Source organism: Heloderma suspectum, chromosome 3 (genome assembly GCF_057233095.1).
Source record: "Heloderma suspectum isolate Gila_16-S chromosome 3, 16-S_ref, whole genome shotgun sequence".
NCBI lineage: Eukaryota > Metazoa > Chordata > Lepidosauria > Squamata > Helodermatidae > Heloderma > Heloderma suspectum.
In genome coordinates this window covers 107,827,587-107,850,801 of record NC_139460.1, presented here as the reverse complement: position 1 = coordinate 107,850,801, position 23,215 = coordinate 107,827,587, and the positions used below count along the sequence as shown (strand labels likewise).

The following is a 23,215-nucleotide window of genomic DNA, read 5'->3' as shown; positions in this document are numbered from 1 at the left end:
ACCTGCCTTTCACTTCGAAAAGCTCTCCGGCATCCTCTCCTTTTGGGAATTGCTTCTAGGAGGGTAGCCGTGTTAGCCGATTGCAGCAAAAACGGCTGAGTTTTGTGGCATCTTAAAGGCCACATTTAAAGAGCGGCATTTGGGGCGCAATCCTAATGTGTGTTTACACAGAAGAAAAACATCTGGGTGGGGAATGCTGGGAGTTGTGTGGCTCTTTTTCTGTCTAAACATGCGTGGGATTGTGCCCTTATTCTGGCATAGACTTTCTTGGACTATGTAGCCCACTTCATCAGATGCCTGGAGCATTATGGAGAAGTTCAAGTTTATATACAATACATACTATTGGGGTGGGGGAAGAATTGCAATCTGTGGGGTCAAAGGGAAATTAAATGTAGAAAGTACTGAGAGTGACAGTTACATTATTAAGAACATAAGAGCCATGCCGGATCAGACCAAAGATCGGTCTAGTCCAGCCTTCTGTTCACACAGTGACCAACTAGCTTCCTGTGAAAGCCACAAGTAGGACCCGAACGCAATAGCATCTTCCCACTCATTAACAGTGGTCATTCACAGCACAGTTGTTGCTGGCAAACAGCCTGGCATTAGGTAAGCCAACAGTGTGATAAAATCTTTTATCAGGATTCAAGCCTCTGGCGATAGAATTAAACCTGTTGATGCATTCTAAAACAGCATTTACATCAAGGTGCAACTGGGGAATTAGTTGCATTCCGTTGTGTGTGTGTGTGTGTGGGGGGGCAGCTATCTGATTCTGATTCGTTCTTGTTTTAGATATGGCAAGTAGGGCCCTGGGACAAAATGTTGCAGTATATTCCTGGCATGTGTGTGTTACCTGAGCCTGTGGCCTCAAAACAAAAGTTAGCATAAAAAATGGGAGTCCATAGTTGAGCCTTTCTTCACATGCATTTTTTAAAAGGGGTTTGGAAAGTGCAACCGCTCTGTACGCAAGTCAGTGGATGGAGCCTGAGGGTCTTGCATTCAATTGGGTTTAGCCTGAGAGGACAATATGAGTAGATTGACTGGTGTGGCAACCTAAGAAGTTTGGAGAATTTTTGACTGGGAATCCAAACCAGGGTATCACAGTGATCAACACTGCATGGTTGATGCATGGTTCTTGTTCTCTCACCCCAACCTGCAGTGCGGGGATAAAAACAGTGGATAACAGCATAGGGTTATGTAAACTACACTCTTAGCTTCAGCCTAATCCCCAAGTTTCCCAAAGAAAAAGAAATGCAAGAAAGCCAAGTGGCTGTCTGATGAGGCTTTACAAGTAGCTGAGGAAAGAAGGGAAGCAAAAAGCATGGGAGAAAGGGGAAGATATAGCCAACTGAATGCAGAGTTCCAGAGAATAGCAAGGAGAGACAAGAAGGCCTTCTTAAATGAACAATGCAAAGAAATTGAGGAAAACAACAGAATGGGAAAGACTAGAGATCTCTTCAAGAAAATCGGAGATCTCAAGGGAACGTTTTGTGCAAAGACGGGCATGATAAAGGACAAAGAAGGCAGGGACCTAACAGATGCAGATGAGATTAAGAAGAGGTGGCAAGAATACACAGAAAAACTATACAGGAAAGATCTGAATGTCCCTGATAGCCATGATAGTGCGGTCACTGAACTTGAGCCGGACATCCTCGAGAGTGAAGTCAAGTGGGCCTTAGGAAGCATTAGTAACAACAAAGCTAGCGGAGATGACAGTATTCCAGCTGAGCTATTTAAAATCCTAAAAGATGATGCTGTTAAAGTGCTGCATTCAATATGCCAACAAATTTGGAACACTCAACAATGGCCACAAGACTGGAAAAGGTCAGTTTACATTCCAATCCCAAAGAAGGGCAACGCCAAAGAGTGTTCAAACTACCGTACAATTGCGCTCATTTCACATGCCAGCAAGTGATGCTCAAAATCCTACAAGCTAGGCTTCAGCAGTATGCGAACCGAGAACTACCGGAAGTACAAGCTGGGTTTCGAAGAGGCAGAGGAACTAGAGATCAAATTGCCAACATTCGCTGGATCATGGAGAAAGCAAGAGAATTCCAGAAAAACGTCTATTTCTGCTTCATTGACTACGCTAATTGTGTGGATCACACAATTGATTGATTGTGTGGATCACAACAAACTGTGGCAAATCCTTAAAGTGATGGGAGTACCAGACCACCTTACCTGTCTCCTGAGAAACCTGTACAAGGGTCAAGAAGCAACAGTAAGAACCAGACATGGAACAACCGATTGGTTCAAAATTGGGAAAGGAGTACGACAAGGCTGCATATTGTCACCCTGCTTATTTAACTTATATGCAGAGTACATCATGAGAAATGCCGGGTTGGAAGAATCGCAGGTCGGAATTAAGATTGCTGGGAGAATTATCAACAACCTCCGATATGCAGACGATACCACCCTAATGGCAGAAAGCGAAGAGGATCTCAAGAGCCTCTTGTTGAGGGTGAAAGAGGAGAGTGCAAAAGCTGGTTTGAAACTCAACATTAAAAAAACTAAGATCATGGCCTCTGGCCCCATCACTTCCTGGCATATAGAAGGGGAAGAAATGGAAGCAGTGACAGATTTTACTTTCTTGTGCTCCAAGATCACCGCAGACGGTGACTGTAGCCATGCAATTAAAAGACGCTTGCTCCTTGGGGGGAAAGCTATGGCAAACCTAGACAGCATAGTAAGAAGCAGAGACATCACCTTGCCGACAAAGGTCCGTCTAATGGAAGCTATGGTTTTCCCAGTAGTAATGTATGGCTGTGAGAGCTGGACTATAAGGAAGGCTGAGCGCCGAAGAATTGATGCTTTCGAACTGTGGTGCTGGAGAAGACTTTTACGAGTCCCCTGGACTGCAAGGAAGTCAAATCAGTCCATCCTAAAGGAAATCAACCCTGAGTGCTCATTGGAAGGACGGATACTGAAGCTGAAGCTCAAATATTTTGGTCACCTAATGCGAAGAGAAAACTCTCTGGAAAAGACCCTGATGCTGGGAAAGACTGAAGGCAAAAGGAGAAGGGGACGGCAGAGGATGAGATGGCTAGATAGCATCACCGATGCAATGAATATGAACTTGAGCACGCTCCGGGAGAGAGCGCAGGACAGGAAGGCCTGGCATGCTATGTTTCATGGGGTCACGAAGAGTCGGACACGACTGAATGACTGAACAACAACAACAATCCCCAAGTTGCAATAGGGATCTAATAGCTCTAGACAACACTGCAGGGTTGCAAACCACTGACAGCCAGACCTATTCAGAGTATTCACTGTGAATACACATGTTAGGACTGTCATAAGCCACTCTCTCCCAACCACAGCCTCTTCTAACCTGTAGTATGGATACAACAAAGTGCATTTGCATTAGAACTTGCATTACCAGGGGTATTTTTAAATGTTCTACGCTAAATAAGACATGAATTCGAAAGAGCAGCAACTCTTTGCAGCTACCTGTTGGGTTTTTTGGATCATGGTGATGAAGGGCACAGTGATGCCCAATCCCAGCTACATTAAAATCTTGGATTTCTCCACTTATTTATATGGAACATTATTGCTTCAGCCTCTGGGAACATATAAAACTTCTCAGCGTGAAACAGAAAGTGTCCTGTCCAGACAGTGAGTTCTCCCTGCCCTTTTTATATTTACGTGTCTCTTCCTCCATTGTCTGTTGCTTGTTTCTCTGAGAGGAGGAAAGATGAGAGAAATGGAGCAATGGACAATGGAGAAAAAGGCATAGAAATATAACTGCACACTTTCCACTCTCTTCCTTATTTCTGTGTGCTCCTTGCCTTTTCTCTTATCTAGACTCCCCTGCCCACCTGGTGGCTGATCAGCAGCCTTTTGAAGCACCTGGACTGCTGCAGCCACGTCCTCACCCTATTCTTTACTGGCTGATTACATTCACTCTCTGTGTGGCTTTCTTTTCTGTCCAACTCAATGCTCTGTGGTTAGCTACTGAGCATGCTCAGTTCATTGGACTGTTTTGGGTCCGTCCATCCCCTCCTTTACAGGGTTTTTTTTTCCTAAAGGGTTTTTGTGTGTGTGTGTGTGTGTGTGCTTTTGCAAACCTTAGGGTTTCCCCAAGCTTTGCATGTGGATGGTGCCAAGTGAAATACCATCTGTGCTAGACAAAACAAGAACTTGTTAGGTTGGCTCTTGACTGCAGCAGAAAAGAACTTCAGAATCTTTTCTGTAACTACAGGGATGATGATGCTGGCTAAACAATAAGATACATAAAACATATCTCTACCAGGCAACTTAGATAATAAAGGCATAAACAGTTCTCTGCTAATATCCTGATAGGAATTACAGTATAGTAAGGCATGGATTGCTGTCTCTAAGGGAGCAATCCTGTGGCCCCTAGACATTGTCTGGGATGGGTGTAGGATATTTCGGATTCCTGGATCCAATGTCGGAAACAGCGCTCTGACCTCAGACCCAGGAATCCATGCTCCCCGTCTCCTCCCCCTTGCAGCGGATGCAGGCAGAACTGTGAAAGCTGCCTCTCCGAGGTTGCAAAAGCAACCTCAGAGCGTAGGTAAAGGGGGAGTTTATGGGGGAGAGGCCAGCTTGCACAGTATCCACAGGCCTCTCCAGTCTCCTTCCCTCCCCCTCTGCAGAGCCCCAGTTAGCTAGGCGAAAAAGCCCGTCTAGCTAAAATGCAGAGTGGGAGGCACAGTGGAGGCGATTGTCACCTCCACTGTACCTCTTACTCTGCACCGAATGCATATATACCTCCACATTTGGAGGCTTATGAGCATCAAGGGCAGATCTCATAGGATTGCACCATAAGTCTCCTGAGCCAACAGGATAATGAAACCCCGTTAATGAATTGGGGTGAAAGCCCCTTATTGAATCTCCTGTCTAACATGACAGATGGTAAAACAGTCATACAGGCTATTGTAAATGCATGTATAGCTCAAATAATTTCCCCATTTTCTCCCAATTTGGAATAGAATGCATGTTATGGAGTTTAATCTCATTTCCAAGCACAACCCTGCAGTATCCATGCAACTAGGGACCCCAAGAATTTTTCTGAGGAAAAGTGACTGTTATCTTCAACCTCATTATTTATGCCCTGTATCCTAATGGCGAACCCATATAAGAGCTTAGTTGTAATCTTAGTGTGAAACACCTCTAAAGCTGTGTGTACTAGTCGGCTACTGTTTGAAAAATAGAATCTTTGAAAACCTGCTAAGCAGAAGATCTTTTAAAGTATGATGAGAATAGATGCCGAGATACGTAAAATAAATGTATTCAATTGGATTTCCATAGAGAACACGGCTATATATTTTCCTATATTTCAAAAAGACGATCTTTGTTTTGGTGTAATTAATGACCAAATGATTCGTATCACAAAAATGGCCAAAGCCTTCAATAAATGTTATAATCCCAGCTTTGGTTGTGACAATAAAATAGCGTAATCTGCATGCATCACCAGTGGGACCCATATGGCAGCTAGTTTAATCACTTAATACTTGGATGCAATTTCTCTTTAAAATATGTATTTTAAAGCCACAAAATTACTATGGACACTTCAAAGTGCATTTTTAAGTATTGGCTATTGTGTTGGTTTGGCTTTGGTATGTACAGTCAGGGCCAGAAATATCGGAACAAGGATAACTGTTTTGGTAGTTGGCCTCTGTACACCACCACACTGAAGTTGAAAGGAAACACACCCAGATCGGAGCGAAGTCAGGACTTTCAGCTGTAATTCAAGGTGCTTGACAAAAGTGGGACACTAACCATTCAGGAAGTACAGCCAGTGGCACACACACACCCATCATTGGTGGCTCATAAGTAATGGAACAAACAAACATCATTTCAAACTTAAGGGTCGCCGTTAATACCTGGATGAAAATCCTTTGCAGTCAATGACTGCCTGAAGTCTGGAACCCATGGACATGACCAAATGCTGAGTTTCTTCCCTCGAGATGCTTTGCCAAGCCTTCACTGCAGCTGCCTTCAGCTACTGCTTGTTTATGGGTCTTTCTGCCTTCAGTCTTGTCTTCAGTAAGTGAAAAGCATGCTCTGTTGGGTGAAGATCAGGTGACTGACTTGGCCACTGAAGAACATCCCATTTCTTTGCCTGGAGAAATTCTTGGGTAGCTTTTGCTGTATGTTATGGGTCATTCTCCATCTGCAATATGAAGCGGCGTCCTATCAGTTTGGCAGCATTCGGCTGAATCTGAGCAGAAAGTATAGCCCTATACACCTCAGAATTCATCCTGCTGCTTTTATCAGCAGTCAGGAAATAAACAATCAGCAAATAAACACCAAGTGACCCGGTTCCTTTGGTAGCCATACACACCGATGCCATAACACTGCCTCCACTATGTTTGACAGATAATGTGGTATACTTTGGATCATGAGCTGTTCCTTTCCTTCTCCATACTTTTCTTTTCCCATCATTCTGGTACAAGTTAATCTTGGTTTCATCAGTCCAAAGAATCTTATTCCAGAACTGGGCAGGCTTTTTTAGGTGTTTGCTGGCAAAGGCTAATCTGTCCTGTCTGTTCTTGAGCGTTACCAGTGGTTTGCACCTTGTTGTGAAGCCTCTGTATTTATGTTCATAAAGCCGTCTCTTGACTGTAGATTTTGACAATGACATGCCTACTTCCGCAAGAGCATTCTTGACCTGGCTAGATGTTGTGAAAGGTTCCTCTTCCCCATGAGCAGAATTCTGCGGTCATCCACTTTAGTTGTCTTCCGTGGCCTTCCAGGCCTTTTGCTGTTTCTGAGCTTGCCAGTTAATTCCTTCTTTTGCAGGATGTTCCAGACTGTTGTGTTGGCCACTCCCACTGTTTTTGCTATCTCTCTGATGGGTTTATTTTGTTTCCTCAGCCTAATGATGGCCTCCTTCACTCGCATAGACACCTCTTTGGACCTCATATTGGGAGTTCCAGTGAACAGCTACCAAATGCAAATGTAACACTCAGAACCACCTCCAAGCCTTTTATCTGCTTGATTGGTCATGGGGTACCCAGGAAACAGGCGACACCTGGCCATGCGGCTGCTTGTCAGCCATTCGTTGCATTACTTATGAGCCATCAATGATGGGGGGTGTGTATGCCACTGGCTGTACTTCCTGGATGGTTAGTGCCCCACTTTTGTCAACCCCCTTGAATTACAGCTGAAAGTCCTGACTTCGCTCCCATCTGGGTGTGTTTCCTTTCAACTTCAGTGTGGTGGTGTACGGAGGCCAACTGCCAAAACAGTTACCCATGTTCCAATATTTCTGGCCCTGACTGTATAAATGGAACTACTTGTAGAAGGTAATAAATTAGCATAACATAAACTGGAAAGCAGTTGATTCCTATATTTCCTTGCTTTTATCCCTGCTACTGTTTAGAACACTAATGCAGATAGATGGCATGCAGTCCAAATTCCATGCATAAGGAAGCAAGCATGCATAGGATTGCAGCTTTAATGTTCAGATGACATGCTAACCCATCATGGGTCGCATTTGGGAATGAACCACAGTGGGTTAGCATGTCATGTGAGGGGTGTTTTGCCTGACCATGATCAGTACGTTACCCATTGTCATTACTCACCCTCTGCAGAGTGGGTGCAGGGCCCTTGGGTGACTTACCATGTTGTCTGTCAGGCTCCCTGTGGATAAATCTGGGCATTCCATTGATAAATCTGGGCAACCATAGAGACAGCCCCCTAGAGTATCAGGAACGTCCGGTGACACTCTGTGGTTGCCGTTGCATAGCAACTGCTGGAGCAGCTGGTGCGACCCGATTCCCATGGCAGTGGCCACTGACATACACAGCCGCATTGGTAGGAGGGCAGCACGGGAATTACACTGTGGGGATGGGTAAGGCAGTCACACTGCCCTGCGATCATGTGGTGGGTGCATGCGTTGTGTTTATCCTACCCCTCCTCACAGCATAGTACCCCTACTCCTCTCCGTGATTGTGTGAACATGCCCTTTATTTTTTAAGAAGAGGGTAAGCTTTTTGTAATTTAGTCAAGAAAAGGAAACTAACTCAAAGCAGAATTCGCTAATGTGCTCTGTAAATCCCTTATATTTAGGCAGTATTGACTTTATTATAGAACCTGACCACCCACAAAGAATTCTAGCTGTATGGCATAATACTCTTTGACCACTGACTGGAAAATAGAATGGGCCCCTGAGATGCAGAGATTGGTTATCCCTATTTAATATGTGTTCTTTGTATGATCATGTAAATCCATCTTTGTGTTGCAGTACCATACAAAGCAGTTCTTATTACTTTGGTGCAATTGTCCTAGATTTATCAAGGATATGGATAGTAATTCTGAAGGTTTCACATGTTTGGGATGTGCTTCAACAACGATGCTCAGAGTCTGTTAATGCTTGGGAAATGCTGTAGCAAGTATGGTCTCCATTCCAGTTATAACTAGATAATCCTGTTTTATGGATGGAAATGCTGTGTTTGAATGATTAATAACACAATCCTCTACAAGTTTACTCAGAAGTTATCCCCATTGAATTCAATGGGGCTTACTCCCAAGTAAGTAGGAATAGGGTTGCAGCTTAAGTGAATTGTTTAGGAACTGAGAAGAGTAGGTGAATGGAGAAAAGAAAAATTAAGTGAGTTTATGGGCAGCTATCCTGGAGACTGCTCTTTACTAATAATTTGTATGATTGATTGATTGATTGATTGATTGTATTTCTGTATCGCCTTTTGGGGAACAACAAAAACAGTTTACAAAAAGTTCAGAACATAAAACCAATAGTAAGTGAATATAGTAAAACATTAAAAACAACACTAAAAACCATAACAACGATTTTAAAAGCCAAGTTAAAAATATGACTTGACCCCCATCCTGACTGCAGAGAGAGTGGGGACCAGTTGGAACTCCTCAGGGAGTGTGTTCCAGAGTTTGAGAGCAACACAGGAGAGAGCCTTTTCCCACATGCCAGACAAACAGGCCTCTGCAAGAGAGGGTGTCTTCAAAAGGGCTTATCATGCTGATCTTGGTAACTGAGCAGGATCAAACTGAGATAGGCAGACTCTGCGCTAGCAGGCCCTAAGCCATTTAGATCTTAAAAGGTTAACATCAAGACCTTGAACTGAACCTGGAAAAGAACTGGCAACTAGTGGAGATCTTTCAGTATTGGGGTGATATGATCGCGATACTGTGCACCAGTTAGCAGCTTAGCTGCCACATTTTGCACCAATTGAAGCTTACGGGTGCTCTTCAAGGATAGCTCCATGAAGAGTGCATTGCAATAGTCTAACCGTGATATAACCATGGTATGGATAGCTGTTGCCAGATCAGACTGACTCAGGAATGATTGCAGCTGGTGCACTAGATATAGTTCTGCAAAGGCACCCCTCACCACGCTGCTACCTGAAGATACAAGGACAGGCTAGGATCCAGGAGCATTTCCAAGTGTCAACCCTGGTTTTCCAGGAGGAACAGGTTTTATACATAACATGAAACCCTTGCCCACCCACCTAATTATCTGATAAACTTGATAAATTGACCAATAATCAGCTTTCATGAGTATGGTATGTTCTCCCTTCTTGGACTTTGTGCTTGAGTCTTTTTTTCTCACTCTGTACAGATAGTTTTAACTTACTTAGTCCTGTGTAATTTGCACATATAACACAGTCTTGAAAATAGGTAATGAAATAATACTCAGCATTTTCATACATATGCACATGTGTGGGTTTTGTATCTCTTTTTATTTTGGATGTTCTCAGTAAGATCTGCTTGTTTCAGAGTGCACACTATAAATATACGTTTTCTAGTTAGATATAGTAAGTTTTATAATCTCAAAGTTATAAAGGAATTTTTCATGAATATTTCTACTGGCAGCCTAATGGCATTTTCAGTTTGTAAAATTGCCTTAGTTAGCAAAACTCCGGTGCCCCCAGAGGCTTGCCATCATGCCCACCACCAGCCTATCTGCTTCCTTCCATCCCAGATTGATTTACATACACACACACGCATGTGACCCACCCCCCCCCCCGACCTGTGCTGTTCCTCTCCGTGCTTGCTGTGCCTTTGCTGCATATGCAAACTCCCATCGTAATTGACAGCAGCAGGCCTTTGGATGGGTTGGAGAAGAGAGAGAACAACCAGGGTGGGTGAGCTGTGCCTGTGTGTTGTGGATAGAAGGAAGAAAAGAGGATGGGAAATTATGGATTTCTGTATTTGTGTGCGTGAAGTCCCATCAAGACTGCTTTTTGTGGTGGGAAGCAATGCGTAAACAGCAGCAGCAGCAGCAGTAGGAGGAGGAGGGGTGATGCAGGGAAAGAGGGAAGTTAGAGCCATTTGGGGAGGGCTGGAGGGAGAGAAGTACAGAAGTCAGAGCCAAACGGGGACAGAGGCAAACTGAGAACTGTGTGCATTTCTCACACAGGAAAGCAGGAGTGCGTATGTTTGGGTGGTAATGTGTGTGGGGGGGCATGGAGGGAAGGGGGGAGCTGACTGAGAGTTTCCTGAATAGTGAATACTCCACTGCTAAATAATAATAAATAGGTCTTTAGATGGCTAATTAAAATTAATTGAGGTTAATTTATTTATGAGAAATTGTTTTTCCTAGATTTGTGTGATAATAGCTGATGACTTTTTCTGTTTCTGTTTCTTCCCAATTCTGCTGCTCTAGGGAGCTGTTAGTGAGGTAAGGCCCACATCATTACTTTAATTCTTTGATCTTCCCTCAGCCTACCTGGCAATACATAATTTGATGTAGAAAACATTTTATGTGCCATTCTGATCTGTTTTTCTTACTATAGTATTAGTCACTTCATTTAGCCTTGCAAAAAATCAGGTTCCTAGTTTCTGAGCAGAAGGTCATAAACTGGATACTAGCTCAAATCTCAAAAATTTCACCTTATGTAAAAAGGTTATTATAGAAGCCATAAGCAGGATTTAAAAAAACAGACCCAAGCAAAGAGAATAAGGCCATGAGTCTATGCTTCTGTGGGTAATGTCAGGGACATGGTAGGACTCCACATTGTGAACATCTCAGGTCTCATTAAAAATGTTCCTTGTTCCTAGTATACTTAATCACCACCACCACCACCACGCATTTATAGAACATGTTCATAGAATCATAGAATAGTAGGGTTGGAAGGGGCCTACAAGGCCATCGAGTCCAACCCCCTGCTCAATGCAGGAATCCAAGTCATAGCATCCCTGACAGATGGATGTCCAGCCTCGTCTTGAATGCCTCCAGTATGGAGAACCCACCACCTCCCTAGGTAATTGGTTCCATTGTCGTATTGCTCTGACACTCAGGAAGTTTTTCCTGATGTTCAGCCGGAATCTGGCTTCCTGTCACTTGAGCCCATTATTCCGTGTCCTGCACTCTGGGATGATCAAGAAGAGATCCTGGCCTTCTTCTCTGTGACAGCCTTTCAAGTACTTGAAGAGTGCTATCATATCTCCCCTCAGTCTTCTCTTCTCAAGGCTAAACATGCCCAGTTCTTTCAGTCTCTCTTCATAGGGCTTTGTTTCCAGTCCCCTGTTCATCTTTGTTGCCCTCCTCTGAACCCTCTGCAGTTTGTCTGCATCCTTCTTGAAGTGTGGTGCCCAGAACTGGACACAATACTCCAGATGAGGCCTAACCAGTGCTGAGTAGAGGGGAACTAGTACTTCCCGGGATTTGGAAGCGATGCTTCTATGAATGCAGCCCAAAATAGCATTTGCCTTTTTTGCAGCCACATCACATTGTTGGCTCATATTCAGCTTGTGATAGACAACAATTCCAAGATCCTTCTAGTTTGTCGTGTTGTTGAGCCATGTATCCCCCATCTTGTAACTGTGCATTTGGTTTCTTTTTCCTAGGTGCAGAACTTGGCATTTATCCCTATTAAATGTCATTCTGTTGTTTTCTGCCCAGCGTTCCAGTCTATCCAGATCACTTTGAATTTTGTTTCTGTCTTCCAAAATATTAGCTATCCCGCCCAATTTGGTGTCATCTGCAAATTTGATCAGCATTCCCTGCACCTCCTCCTCCAAGTCATTAATAAAAATGTTGAAGAAATACTGGGCCCAGGACTGAGCCCTGCGGTACCCCACTCGTTACCTCTCCCCAGTTTGAGAAGGTCCCATTGATAAGCACTCTTTGAGTCCGATTCTGTAGCCAACTGTGGATCCACTGGATCGTTGTTTCATCTAGCCCACTTTGAGCTAGTGTGCTCATCAGGATATCATGGGGCACTTTGTCGAAAGCTTTGCTGAAGTCGAGGTATATGATGTCTACAGCATTATTATGTTCCTAAACATAAACAAACATGCTAAGCTAGGTGAGACTATATTTCTACCATTCCTTTCAGCTAATATTGTCTCCCAAAGCAGCTTACAATTAAATTCCATGCAAAGGTACAATATAGTTAGGGATATGTTGCTGGGCCAGGAGGGGAATGGGGGGAGATGGGGATCATCTCTTATGGCCCCTGGCAGTTGATGTCACAGTCCAGGTTCCAGGCTCTTCTCTCCAGAGGGAGAGTGTACAAGGAGCAACTTGTAGGTGGTAAGAAAGCACACACATCCTTCCCAGTTGATCTGCAGTCTTCAAAATATGGCCATATGAAACTACTGTATGCCAACTCAGACCACTAGTGTGTCTGACTAGTAGCAGCCCTCAAAATCTTTCCTGGCTTCTGCTAGCCAGAGTCCCCTTTATTAGAGATGTTGGGAGTGGAACTTTCTATGTGCAGTGCATGTGCCCTGCCTTTGAGCTGTAGCCCAGGTGACAACGATGAACATGATGTGTTTTTTCATGACCTCCGTGTTCTGTTTCTCAGCAAGGGAATGGAGCAGGCAGGAAAGGATTAACTCCCACTTGTTTCTTGTTTGATTAACCGGGACTAAATAACCCATCACTCTGGGTTTACACATCATAATCAATAACCTATGAACAAGCTGATCGTAGGTTATTGATTAAAACCAAAAGTGGTCCACTGTCTCCTGTTTAGACAGTCAGTGGTTTGTTTAACCCACGGGCTGTTGTTCATGCAAACTGCCCCACCGGTTAATAATGGCTTGTATTTGTATGTTGCAATACAACCATAACTGGTGGGACCTCCGATATGCAGAATGTGGCATAGTTCCCTAAAGTTTGTACAATGTGTGTTAGGGGGAGAGGGCGGAGAGAATATTACCCATTCTAGCATGTTCAGCTTGTTTCCTAATTCATTTTTTTCTGTACCAACTATGCAAATAGAGCAGTAACACTGTAGCTTGCTCAGAACCTAGTAAACAATGTGCATTAGATACTGTGGCATACCTATACCACTTCAAGTTTATCTTTATTATCTTCCCTCTCCCCCCCTTCCCACAGATTTTTTCAAGTCGAAATTTTCCTTTGTGTCCATCCTCCTCACACATTCAACTTTTCCTTTTTTTCTGTTCCACTTCTATCTCTCTTGCTTAGGTTCACCCACTTCTGTATACAAAAGATTATGCCCTAATAAATACTGCTGGTTTTGTATTGACAATCACAGTTAAAATTCTCTGCACCTAAACATGCACTTAAAGCACAAAACCATCCTCTTCCTCCTCCTCCTCATTAATCTATGAAACTTTTATCCACGGTTCATCCAAAGAGCTTACAGGGGCTTATGTTACACTGCTTGTAATCCACCCAGAGAACATTGGTCATTGGGCTGATTAAAAATTGAAGGCAGGCTGGTGGGCGGTCAGGCAGGCAGGCAGGCTGGCTTCTTCCCGCCACTCCCATTTTATCCTCGCAACACCCCATGATGTAAGTTAGGCTGAGAGACAGTGACGGCGGGTTCCGTGGTTCGTTGGGGATTTGTACCCAGATCTCCTCAGTTGTAAACTCCACACTGGCACACTTTTTAACAACCCTGATTGTGAGTACCAAAGAGTATTTGGAAGTATATTAACAAATTACCAATGTTAATTAATCTTGAGTATGTATCCTATCCTTTGAAGATCAGTGTGATTACCCTTGTGTCCTGCTCTTTCTATCCTTCTCATGACTCAGTACTGCATTTGTCCCTGCAAAACTTTGACACCCCTTCACCACAAACTGCCTCTGCTCACTTCCTTTTAAGGAGCTTAGTCCTGCCACTTGTTTCTCTGGGAGTGTATTGCACATATTGGTAGCCTCTTTACTGCATGTAGAGTTGGCAGATTATAATAAGGTTCTTCAACAATAATGTTTGGAATAAAGGACATCCCTGTGTATGGAGTTACATTGATGTGGAAAAAGGAATAATTGCCACAGGCATACCTAGATCTGAAATTTCATATGGGACGTAGATAAGGAGGAGAATACATGGTTATTTGGGAATGGACCTTGGAGCAAAGAAGAAAGCTTGGCAGGCAGCTGGTTTGCCTATAGTCCTGCTTGCTCTGTCCTGGGATTTCTGCATCATGGGGAGCAGGTTCATAAGAAGAGCCGTGCTGAGTCAGACCAAGGGTCCATCTAGCCCAGCATTCTGTTCATACAGTGGCCAACCAGCCATCAACCGGGAACCCACAAGCAGGACATGAGCACAACAGCACCCTCCCACTATCAAGACTAGTAGCCATTGATAGCCTTTTCCTCCAGGAATTTGTCTAACCCCCTTTTAAAGCCATCCAAATTGGTGGCCATCACTACATCCTGTGGTAGTGAATTTCTAACTATGCGCTGTGTGAAGAAGTACTTCCTTTTATCTGTCCGGAATCTCCAACCAATCAGCTTCATGGGATGACCCCGGGTTCTAGTATTTTGAGAGAGGGAGAAAAATGTCTCCCTATCCACATTCTCCACACCATGCATAATTTTGTACACCTCTATCATGTCTCCCCTTACCCTCCTTTTTCCAAGCTAAACAATCCCACCTGTTGTAACCTTCTCTCACAGGGGAGGTGCTCCAGCCCCTTGATCATTTTAGTTGCCCTTTTCTGCACTTTTTCCAGCTCTACAATATCTTTTTTGAAGTGTGGTGACCAGAACTGTACACAGTATTCCAAGTGTGGTCACACCATAGATTTGTATAAGGGTAGTATGATGTTGGCAGTTTTCTCAATTCCTTCTCTAATTATGCCTAACATGGAGTTTGCCTTTTTTTACAGCAGCAGCACACTGGGTTGACATTTTCATCGAGCTGTCCACCACAACCCCAAGATCTCTTTCTTGGTCAGTCACTGCCAGCTCAGATCCCATCAGGTTATACTTTAAGTTGGGATTTTTTGCCCCAACGTGCATCACTTTACACTTGCTTACATTGAACCATATTTGCCTTTTATATGCCTGTTCTCCCAGTTTGGAGAAATCTTTTTGGAGCTCCTCACAATCCGTTTTTGTTCTAACTACCTTAAATAATTTGGTGTCATTATGGAGTTCTTCTGGAGTTCTGCCCATGTGTGATGCATGTAGAATTAAAAGCATATACATGTTTATAGCAAATCTAGCCCCAACATATTTGCAGGCTTACTGACACTGCCTGCTTTCTCTCCAAGTGCTTGTCCTAGCTTCATGGTTGTAACTTGTAAGTATACAAGTACTCTTTTTTTGTGTTTTTAATAGTATGACAAGGTAATACAGGATGACACTTACTGTGTAAGTACTTCATCTATAGAACACAACTTGCAAGTTGTGTTTGTAGAACGCAACTTGCAATTTTCAATAGTTTAAAACAGCCATTTATGCATCTTTCTTCCCCTCCTTTTTTATTGAAAGGTTGCCCGCGTAGTTGTCACCTCTCGAAATTATGCAGATTTTGCAAATGAGGCTACATTTGATATTAAGGTAAGTAGTTTGATTATTTCCAAAAGCTAATGTTGTACTATAGTGCATCTTAACACAATGCTATTCAACTATTGCAAAACTACTGTCTTGGATGTGTGGAGCCTCTACTCAAGTATGTTCAGTTTTTAGAAATAATGTATTTTTAAAAGCATAAAATAGCACACCCCTTCTGATTCAAGTATTCTTAGAAGTGAAGGTGCAATACATACTACGTTTTGCATAACAGAGATAAGCACACTCTTTAATTTAGAACTCATTTTTTTTACTCTTTGCATTTTCATTATATGGGAAAGGCCCTCAGTAGTTTGCACAGATGGATTCGCTGTGTGTCTTATATGTCTGTGTCCATCTTGTAAGTGGGCTGCTGTAGTCCACTTTTTCTGCTTTTTTTCTCCCATGTGCTCTAAAACACCCTTCTCCAACCTGTTGCCTTTCAGATTTTTGGACAACTTCCTCTAGGATTCTTGACCATTGGCAATACTGCCTGGGGCTGATGGGAGTTGGAAGTCCAAAATATCTGGAGGTGTTATCTTCCAGGTTACGGAAGTCTGCTTTAGAATGTAACTGTTCTTTTGGATCAAAGGCCTACCTAATCCCATGATCTGTTTCAAACAGGTGCTAGCAAGATCTTCCAGGAAGCCCACAACAGGATATAAAAGCAGTAGTCCTCCTCTGTTGTCGCTCCCTAGCAACTGGTGTTCAGAGGCATACTGCCTTCCATTTAGCTATTGTAGCCAATGCTGTGGTGCTTGTTTAGCTAGCTGATAGATCTATCCTCTGTCAGTTTGTCTAATCCAGCCTGTCATCTTATGACAGCAAATCTATAAATTAATTATATATTGTAAAGAAGCAATGTCCTTTGTTTGTGCTGAATGTCCTGCTGGCCAGTTAGTTAGCTGGCCCTGACTTCTAGTGTTAGAAATTTTTCTCCCTCGTATGCACATGCTCCACACCATGCAGATTTTATAGATCTGTAGCAGATTTTTTTCTAATCAACAAGAGCCCAAATATTTTGTGATGCCTTTGTAATGAAGGTGCTCTAACTCCAGGAGGAGACTTGCCCTGCTCCTCCAACCTCCACAGGGATTTAGAAGCCCCAGCCAATAAAATGGCTAGTTGTTACCATGGTAGTTCCAGGGAAGCTACCTACTAAGTCTGTATGCACTGCACTGCTTTCATATTACAACCTGGACTACATGGACACAATGCAGAAAAGGCAGGGAGCAGATAGAGCAATATTTGCTAGGGAGAGGCTATACTCTGATTGCCTTTAGTCAGATTTAAATAGCCATCTTAGTATGAAAAAATGGAAGTGACTGCTTGTCTTTATTATTCCCAGAAACATGATCTTCATCGCTTGGAGGAGGGTCCACCCACCACAGCCGTGATGACTCGAGAGCAGGGTCTGCAGTACTACAAGACTATGCAGACTATTCGGCGCATGGAATTGAAAGCAGACCAGTTATATAAACAGAAGATTATTCGAGGCTTCTGTCATTTATATGATGGCCAGGTGGGTGAGAGGCATTGTGCTTAAAACTTCATGAGGCTAGGTGTTGCTTGAGCTAGCTGCGGTCGTTCTGCTAGTGGTGTGCAGCTGCTAGCGGAACAACACCAACTCTTGTCATTTTTCCACTGGTGTAACATTGGATAACTCAGTGTAATTAAGCTAGGAACGTTTTAAGAAAATGCTTAATACTTGTGCGTGCCAGCCTGCAGTTTGTTCATGGTCACCACAGTGAGCAAAAGAACATCTATTCTACTCTGGGTGAGAGCCATACTTGCCAGACTAGATGTAGGCCCAGTTTTTCTATCTGCTCCTGGTTAATGTACTGAGGAATGTCAGCTGCTCCGTTCTGTAATTTGGTTGTCATCTAAGATAGCATTTACCAAACTGGGATAGGTCCACCTTCAACAGAGTCTCCCTTGGCAGTTCTTTTTTTTCTCCTGGCTATTGAGATGTTTTTGCAAGAGGTCCTTGAATCTTTTAAAACTACTCTATAGTTGCATATCCTCCCACCCACTCTAATATTCAAGTTAAAACAAATTTGGAGGAAAATACTTTCAGAACAAGGTTTAGAAAGATAGGCTATAGAGTGGGGAGGTAGAGGAATTCCGACTGAATAGCATTCACCAAGACCATTTGCTATTCGGCACAGATAACGGCACACTTCCTATAAAGCAGGGGTGGGGAACCTATTTGGGGTGGGGGTGGATGAACCTTAATATTATTATTATTGTCGATCTTTCACAATATGTGATATTGTGATATGTGTAGGCTTGCTGTCCGATATGTGTAGTCTTGCCTGGTCAATTCCCTTGTCTGTTTCAGCTGTCAAAGGGAGCTGCAAAGGGGAGTAGGTAACATACAAGGAAATGGACAAAAAAAGGTTGCATGATGGCTAATTTGAAGGCAGTTGCAAAGGAGCAGGGGAGAGGGACCTGGTGCTGCCATTCAGAAGCACTGAAAATGGGGGACAAAAGCTGAGGGAGTAAGTGCACCAAAGGGCGGGGGGAAGACAATATCTCCCCAATGGCAATGTGGGGGAGACATGATAGAGGTCTACAAAATTATGCATGTTGTGGAGAATGTGGATAGGGAGACATTTTTCTCCCTCTCTCAAAATACTAGAACCTGGGGTCATCACATGAAGCTGAGTGGTGGGAGATTCAGGACAGATAAAAGGAAGTACTTCATCACACAGCACATAGTTAAACTATGAAATCCGCTACCAGAGGATGTAGTGATGGCCACCAATTTGGATGGCTTTAAAAGGAGGTTGGACAAATTCCTGGAGGAAAAGGCTATTGATGGCTACTAGTCCTGATGGCTATGTGCTACCTGCAGTAGCATACATAGGCTCACTACCTCCAGAGGCAGTGAGCCTATGTATACCAGTTGCTGGGGAACATGAGTGAGAGGGTGCTGTTGCGCTCACGCTCTGCTTGTGGGTTCCTGGTCGACAGCTGGTTGTCCACTGTGTGAACGGACTGCTGGACTAGATGGACCCTTGGTCTGGTCCAGCATGGCTCTTCTTATGTTACTTACGTTTCTTATGGTCCTCTCAATTTTAAGTCTTGGACTGAGATTTCTCAGTGATCCCACCTTTTCAACACTTCCCTGACTCTTGGGCTACTCTGGAAGGGGGAGATACTAACTCCCTCCCTTTCGCGGCTCCTTTTTGCGGTTACTGCAGTTTCCTGACAGTTTTTAACCCCCCACCCGAGAAACGGTGCTGCATGGGACAGAGTGAATGGGGCTGCATTGTGGGTGGGGGTTGGGTGTAAGTACTGTTGGTGCCCCATTTCCTCCATCCCATTCTACCACCCTCTATGTTTTTTTTTTTTTTTTAACCATTGGGAATATTTGTATATTTTTTGGGACTGGGAAGTAAATGGAAGGGAAATATACAGCAAGGTAATGGCTGGGAAATAAATGGAGGTGAAATTTGTGCAAATTTAAGGACTGGGAAGTAAATGGAGGGGAAATTTGTGCACCAACAGTAACTGTTCGGTTATTGCAGATGTGCAAATCTCACCTCCATTTACTTCCCAGTCATTAAATTTGCGTACATTTGTTGTTCAGTCGTTAAGTCGTGTCTGACTCTTCGTGATCCCATGGACCATAGCACACCAGGCCTTCCTGTCCTCTGCTCTCTCCCGGAGGGTTCTCAAGTTCATATTCATTGCATTAGTGATGCTATCTAGCCATCTCATCCTCTGCCGTCCCCTTCTCCTTTTGCCTTCAATCTTTCCCAGCATCAGGGTCTTTTCCTGTTACTTTTCTCTTCGCATTAGGTGGCCAAAATATTTGAGCTTCAGCATCTGTCCTTCCAGTGAGCAGTCAGGGTTGATTTCTTTTAGGATTGACTGATTTGACCTCTTTGCAGTCCAGGAGACTCGTAAGAGTCTTCTCCAGCACCACAGTTCGAAAGCATCAATTCTTTGGTGCTCAGCCTTCCTTGTAGTCCAGCTCTCACAGCCATACGTTACTACTGGGGAAACCATAGCTTTGATTAGACGGACCTTTGTCGGCAAGGTAATGTCTCTGCTTCTTACTATGCTGTCTAGGTTTGCCATAGCTTTCCTCCCAAGGAGCAAGCGTCTTTTAATTTCATGGCTACAGTCACCATCTGCGGTGATCTTGGAGCCCAAGAAAGTAAAATCTGTCACTGCTTCCATTTCTTCCCCTTCTATATGCCAGGAAGTGATGGGGCCAGATGCCATGATCTTAAGTTTTTGAAATGTTGAGTTTCAAACCAGCTTTTGCACTCTCCTCTTTCACCCTCAACAAGGGGCTCTTTAGATCCTCTTCGCTTTCTGCCATTAGGGTGGTATCGTCTGCGTATCTAAGATTGTTGATATTTCTCCTGGCAGTCTTAATTCCGACCTGTGATTCATCCAGCCCGGCGTTTCTCATGATGTACTCTGCATATAAGTTAAATAAGCAGGGTGACAATATACAGCCTTGTTGTACTCCTTTCCCAGTTTTGAACCAAATGGTTGAAAACTGGGAAAAGAGTACGACAAGGGTGTATACTGTACTCTGCATATAAGTTAAATAAGCAGGGTGACATCATGAGAAAGGCCGGGCTGGATGAATCACAGGTTGGAATTAAGATTGCCGGGAGAAATATCAACGTCGCGTACATTACTGTTTGTTTTTTTTAACTGTCAGGGAGCTGTAGTAGTAACTGCTCCAAAAAGGAGTTAAGGGGGTGAGAGAGTTAATAACTCCCCTTTCTGGTGTAGCTAGAGTGTTGGGGAAGTGTTGAAAAGGTGGGGGACAGTGAGAAGTGAAAGAAGTTTACAAGAAAAGACAGCTGAGGGGTTTGTCTTGATCGAAATGGCTTATACCTAGTTTTATTTTAATCCTCTTTGTGGCAGAGGTTCTACTAGTAGGGAGTTTTTTAAATTATTGTTATTATTATCATTATAATGACTTGTACACTGCCTTGATGGCTTTTTGGCAGACAACAATTTAAAAGAAGAAAACAGTAAAAACATTAAAATATCAAACACTACACATTTTAAAAGGGTAAATTAAAAAGATGTGTCTTTATACCCTTTCTAAAGAGCAAGAGAGCGGGGGCCAATTGTAATTCTTGAGGGAGCGCATTCCATAGTTTGGGGGTAATACAGGAGAAAAGTAATTAAGTTCTCCCTCAGTCTGCACTTGTTCATAGTAGTTTATGTGCAAAATCTGGATCCTATAAGACCACCTTCCCTAACCTGGTACTGTCCGGATGTTTTGGACCACAACTTCCACCATTCCTGACCATTGGCCATGCTGGCTGGTTCTGATAGGCGTTGGAAGTCCAAAACTCCTGGAGGGCGCCAGGTTTGTTAAGGCTGCTATAAGATTTCCAAATATTAAAATATTTCAAAGAGGCAGAGCTCTGGTGACCTTCAACAATAAACTACTATCTATAGTACTAGCCAGTAGGACACTGTACCTCATACACCTGTCATTGCCAGCATTTAACTTTAGCATCATGTATGATGCTATGGGTGTGTGCACTAGGTGACATTTTCCCTAGGTATACTGTAGCCCTATTCAGGCATTCACCTGGATGCGTCCTTAATGTGTGTAGAGAATTGGGGCTGTGCACGCTGGCCCTGCCCCGTCTCCAGCCATGCCACCCCTCCCCCTCAATTCAGTCACTGCTGTGTTCGATTGGCAAGGAAAAGGAGCTCTACTCGCATTCCCCTGAACGTGGATAAATGTGAGTAGAACTGTCTTTCAGGTCTTGCTGCTTCAACCCGGCAAGGTCTGAACTGAGGGGGGTGAGGCCGGCATGCTTGAAGACAGGGGTGGCTTTCAGGACATGGCCCGGACCACACACTTTAAGCCCCCATGTGTTAAGTCAAATGCCTGAACAGAGCTTGTTTCTATTTCTTCTGAACTGTTGTATGAATTGAATGTCCAGAGTTTGTATAATACTTTTTATTTTATTACCTGTGCACTATGTACACTTTCAGACCTACTTTCTTTACCATAGGAAGCTTGCTGTGTTGGACTTGAGGCTGCCATAAATCGAACAGATCACTTGATCACTGCCTACCGGGCCCATGGCTTTACATACACTCGTGGTATTTCAGTTCGAGAAATCCTTGCTGAGCTGACAGGTTTGTGTTCAGTAAAATAATACATAAATGTGGGAAGGAATAGCACCATAGCGGATAGATGAAAGAGACTTAGGTTCACATTTTTGTTCAACTATGAAATCCCAATCTAATTTACCTAGGAGGACTTCACTGAATTTGTTACACATGTATTCTACCCTTACTCCAAGCAGCCTAGGGCTTGTTCATTCATGCATGTTCAGCTGCAGCTTCCCTACACTTGGTTACAGTTGCACTATGGTTTTAAACACTTATGTGGGCACGTCTGCCTGTAAAGCTGTGATACTGGCATGTAATTATGTTTTGTGCTGCGAGTATGTCCTCTCCTAAGAACTTCTATGTATTGCCAAAGAGGGTTTTTGTACATCATTCTGGAATCTAACATTTATCCAGTTAGTTAGCAAGGGAGAGGATAGCCTTATCCTGTTCACGTAGACTTTGGTGGACACCAGATCAGATGTAAAAGAGCTATTTTTAACCATTTCAGGTCGGATAGGTGGATGTGCTAAAGGCAAAGGAGGCTCAATGCATATGTATGCCAAAAACTTCTATGGTGGGAATGGTATTGTTGGTGCCCAGGTAAGGCTTACAAGTAAACATAGTATTTTCTCTGGAGGAGGGTTATATATAGCTTTTAATCTGTGCCATAGCCCAGTATAGAGATAGGTGTGCTTCCAGTTGTGGCCCTACTGCCTTAGTACTATATTTAACCCTAATGTAGCCTAAATTGCTGATGGCCACTCAATTTTGTGCATTCCTCAATGCTTTTGGAATGGGTTTGGGACTTTAAAAGCCTTGTCAGCTTTGTCAGGTGACTTTTGCTGGGAGAAAAATGAGGGAATGTGACCCTGTTGAGACTCCTGGACTTTTCAGTAGCACAATTAATTGACTGTGGTATTCTTCTGGACTGAATGGGATAGGAATTGAAGACATGGTGTTTCAGTGGTTCTGTTCCAATCTAAGGGCAGTATCCAATGCGTGGCATAAAGAAGCTCCGCTCAGCTGCCCCCAAGGCACTAGCATTTCCGCTTGTTTTAGGGTTTGCCCCCGGAAGTGCTAAATCGCCATTGTGCAAATGGTGGGGACCACTTGAGCAATGGAATTGGTGGGGCTGGCCGCATGCAGCCCCACGCACAGACAGACAGGACTGGATCCTGCCCCAAGTGCCCTCTTAATAATAATTTATTATTGGCAGCTGCCTGTCATTCGCTTTTCAGAAAGTGGTCTTGTTCCACAAGCTCTGCATGTTGTAATTCATTGTAGGTCCCTTTGGGAGCTGGTATTGCCTTGGCTTGCAAGTACTTTGGCAAAGATGAGATCTGTCTGACGTTGTATGGTGATGGTGCTGCCAATCAGGTAAGCTTTCAAGGTTTACTC

The 23,215-nt window shown here is 43.6% G+C and overlaps 1 protein-coding gene across 7 annotated transcripts in view; it reads left to right on the top strand.

Moving 5' to 3' along the window:
- Nucleotides 1–23,215, top strand: part of PDHA1 (pyruvate dehydrogenase E1 subunit alpha 1) — a 31,358-nt gene that overhangs the window by 523 nt on the left and 7,620 nt on the right. For 3 of the 7 annotated variants that reach the window (XR_014789172.1, XM_084844063.1, XM_084844064.1), the window contains exons 2-6: nt 15,644–15,712; nt 17,052–17,225; nt 21,715–21,841; nt 22,326–22,417; nt 23,102–23,194. Coding sequence is in view for 5 of the 7 variants with exons in the window: in XM_084844063.1 (XP_084700189.1) it covers nt 15,644–15,712; nt 17,052–17,225; nt 21,715–21,841; nt 22,326–22,417; nt 23,102–23,194 (555 nt within the window). In the remaining 2 variants the exon portion in view is untranslated. Of the gene's footprint in view, nt 1–489; nt 620–10,606; nt 10,622–15,036; nt 15,101–15,643; nt 15,713–17,051; nt 17,226–21,714; nt 21,842–22,325; nt 22,418–23,101; nt 23,195–23,215 lie in introns of those variants that run through there. The other 4 variants (XR_014789171.1, XM_084844062.1, XM_084844065.1 and 1 more) reach the window with 3 other exon arrangements.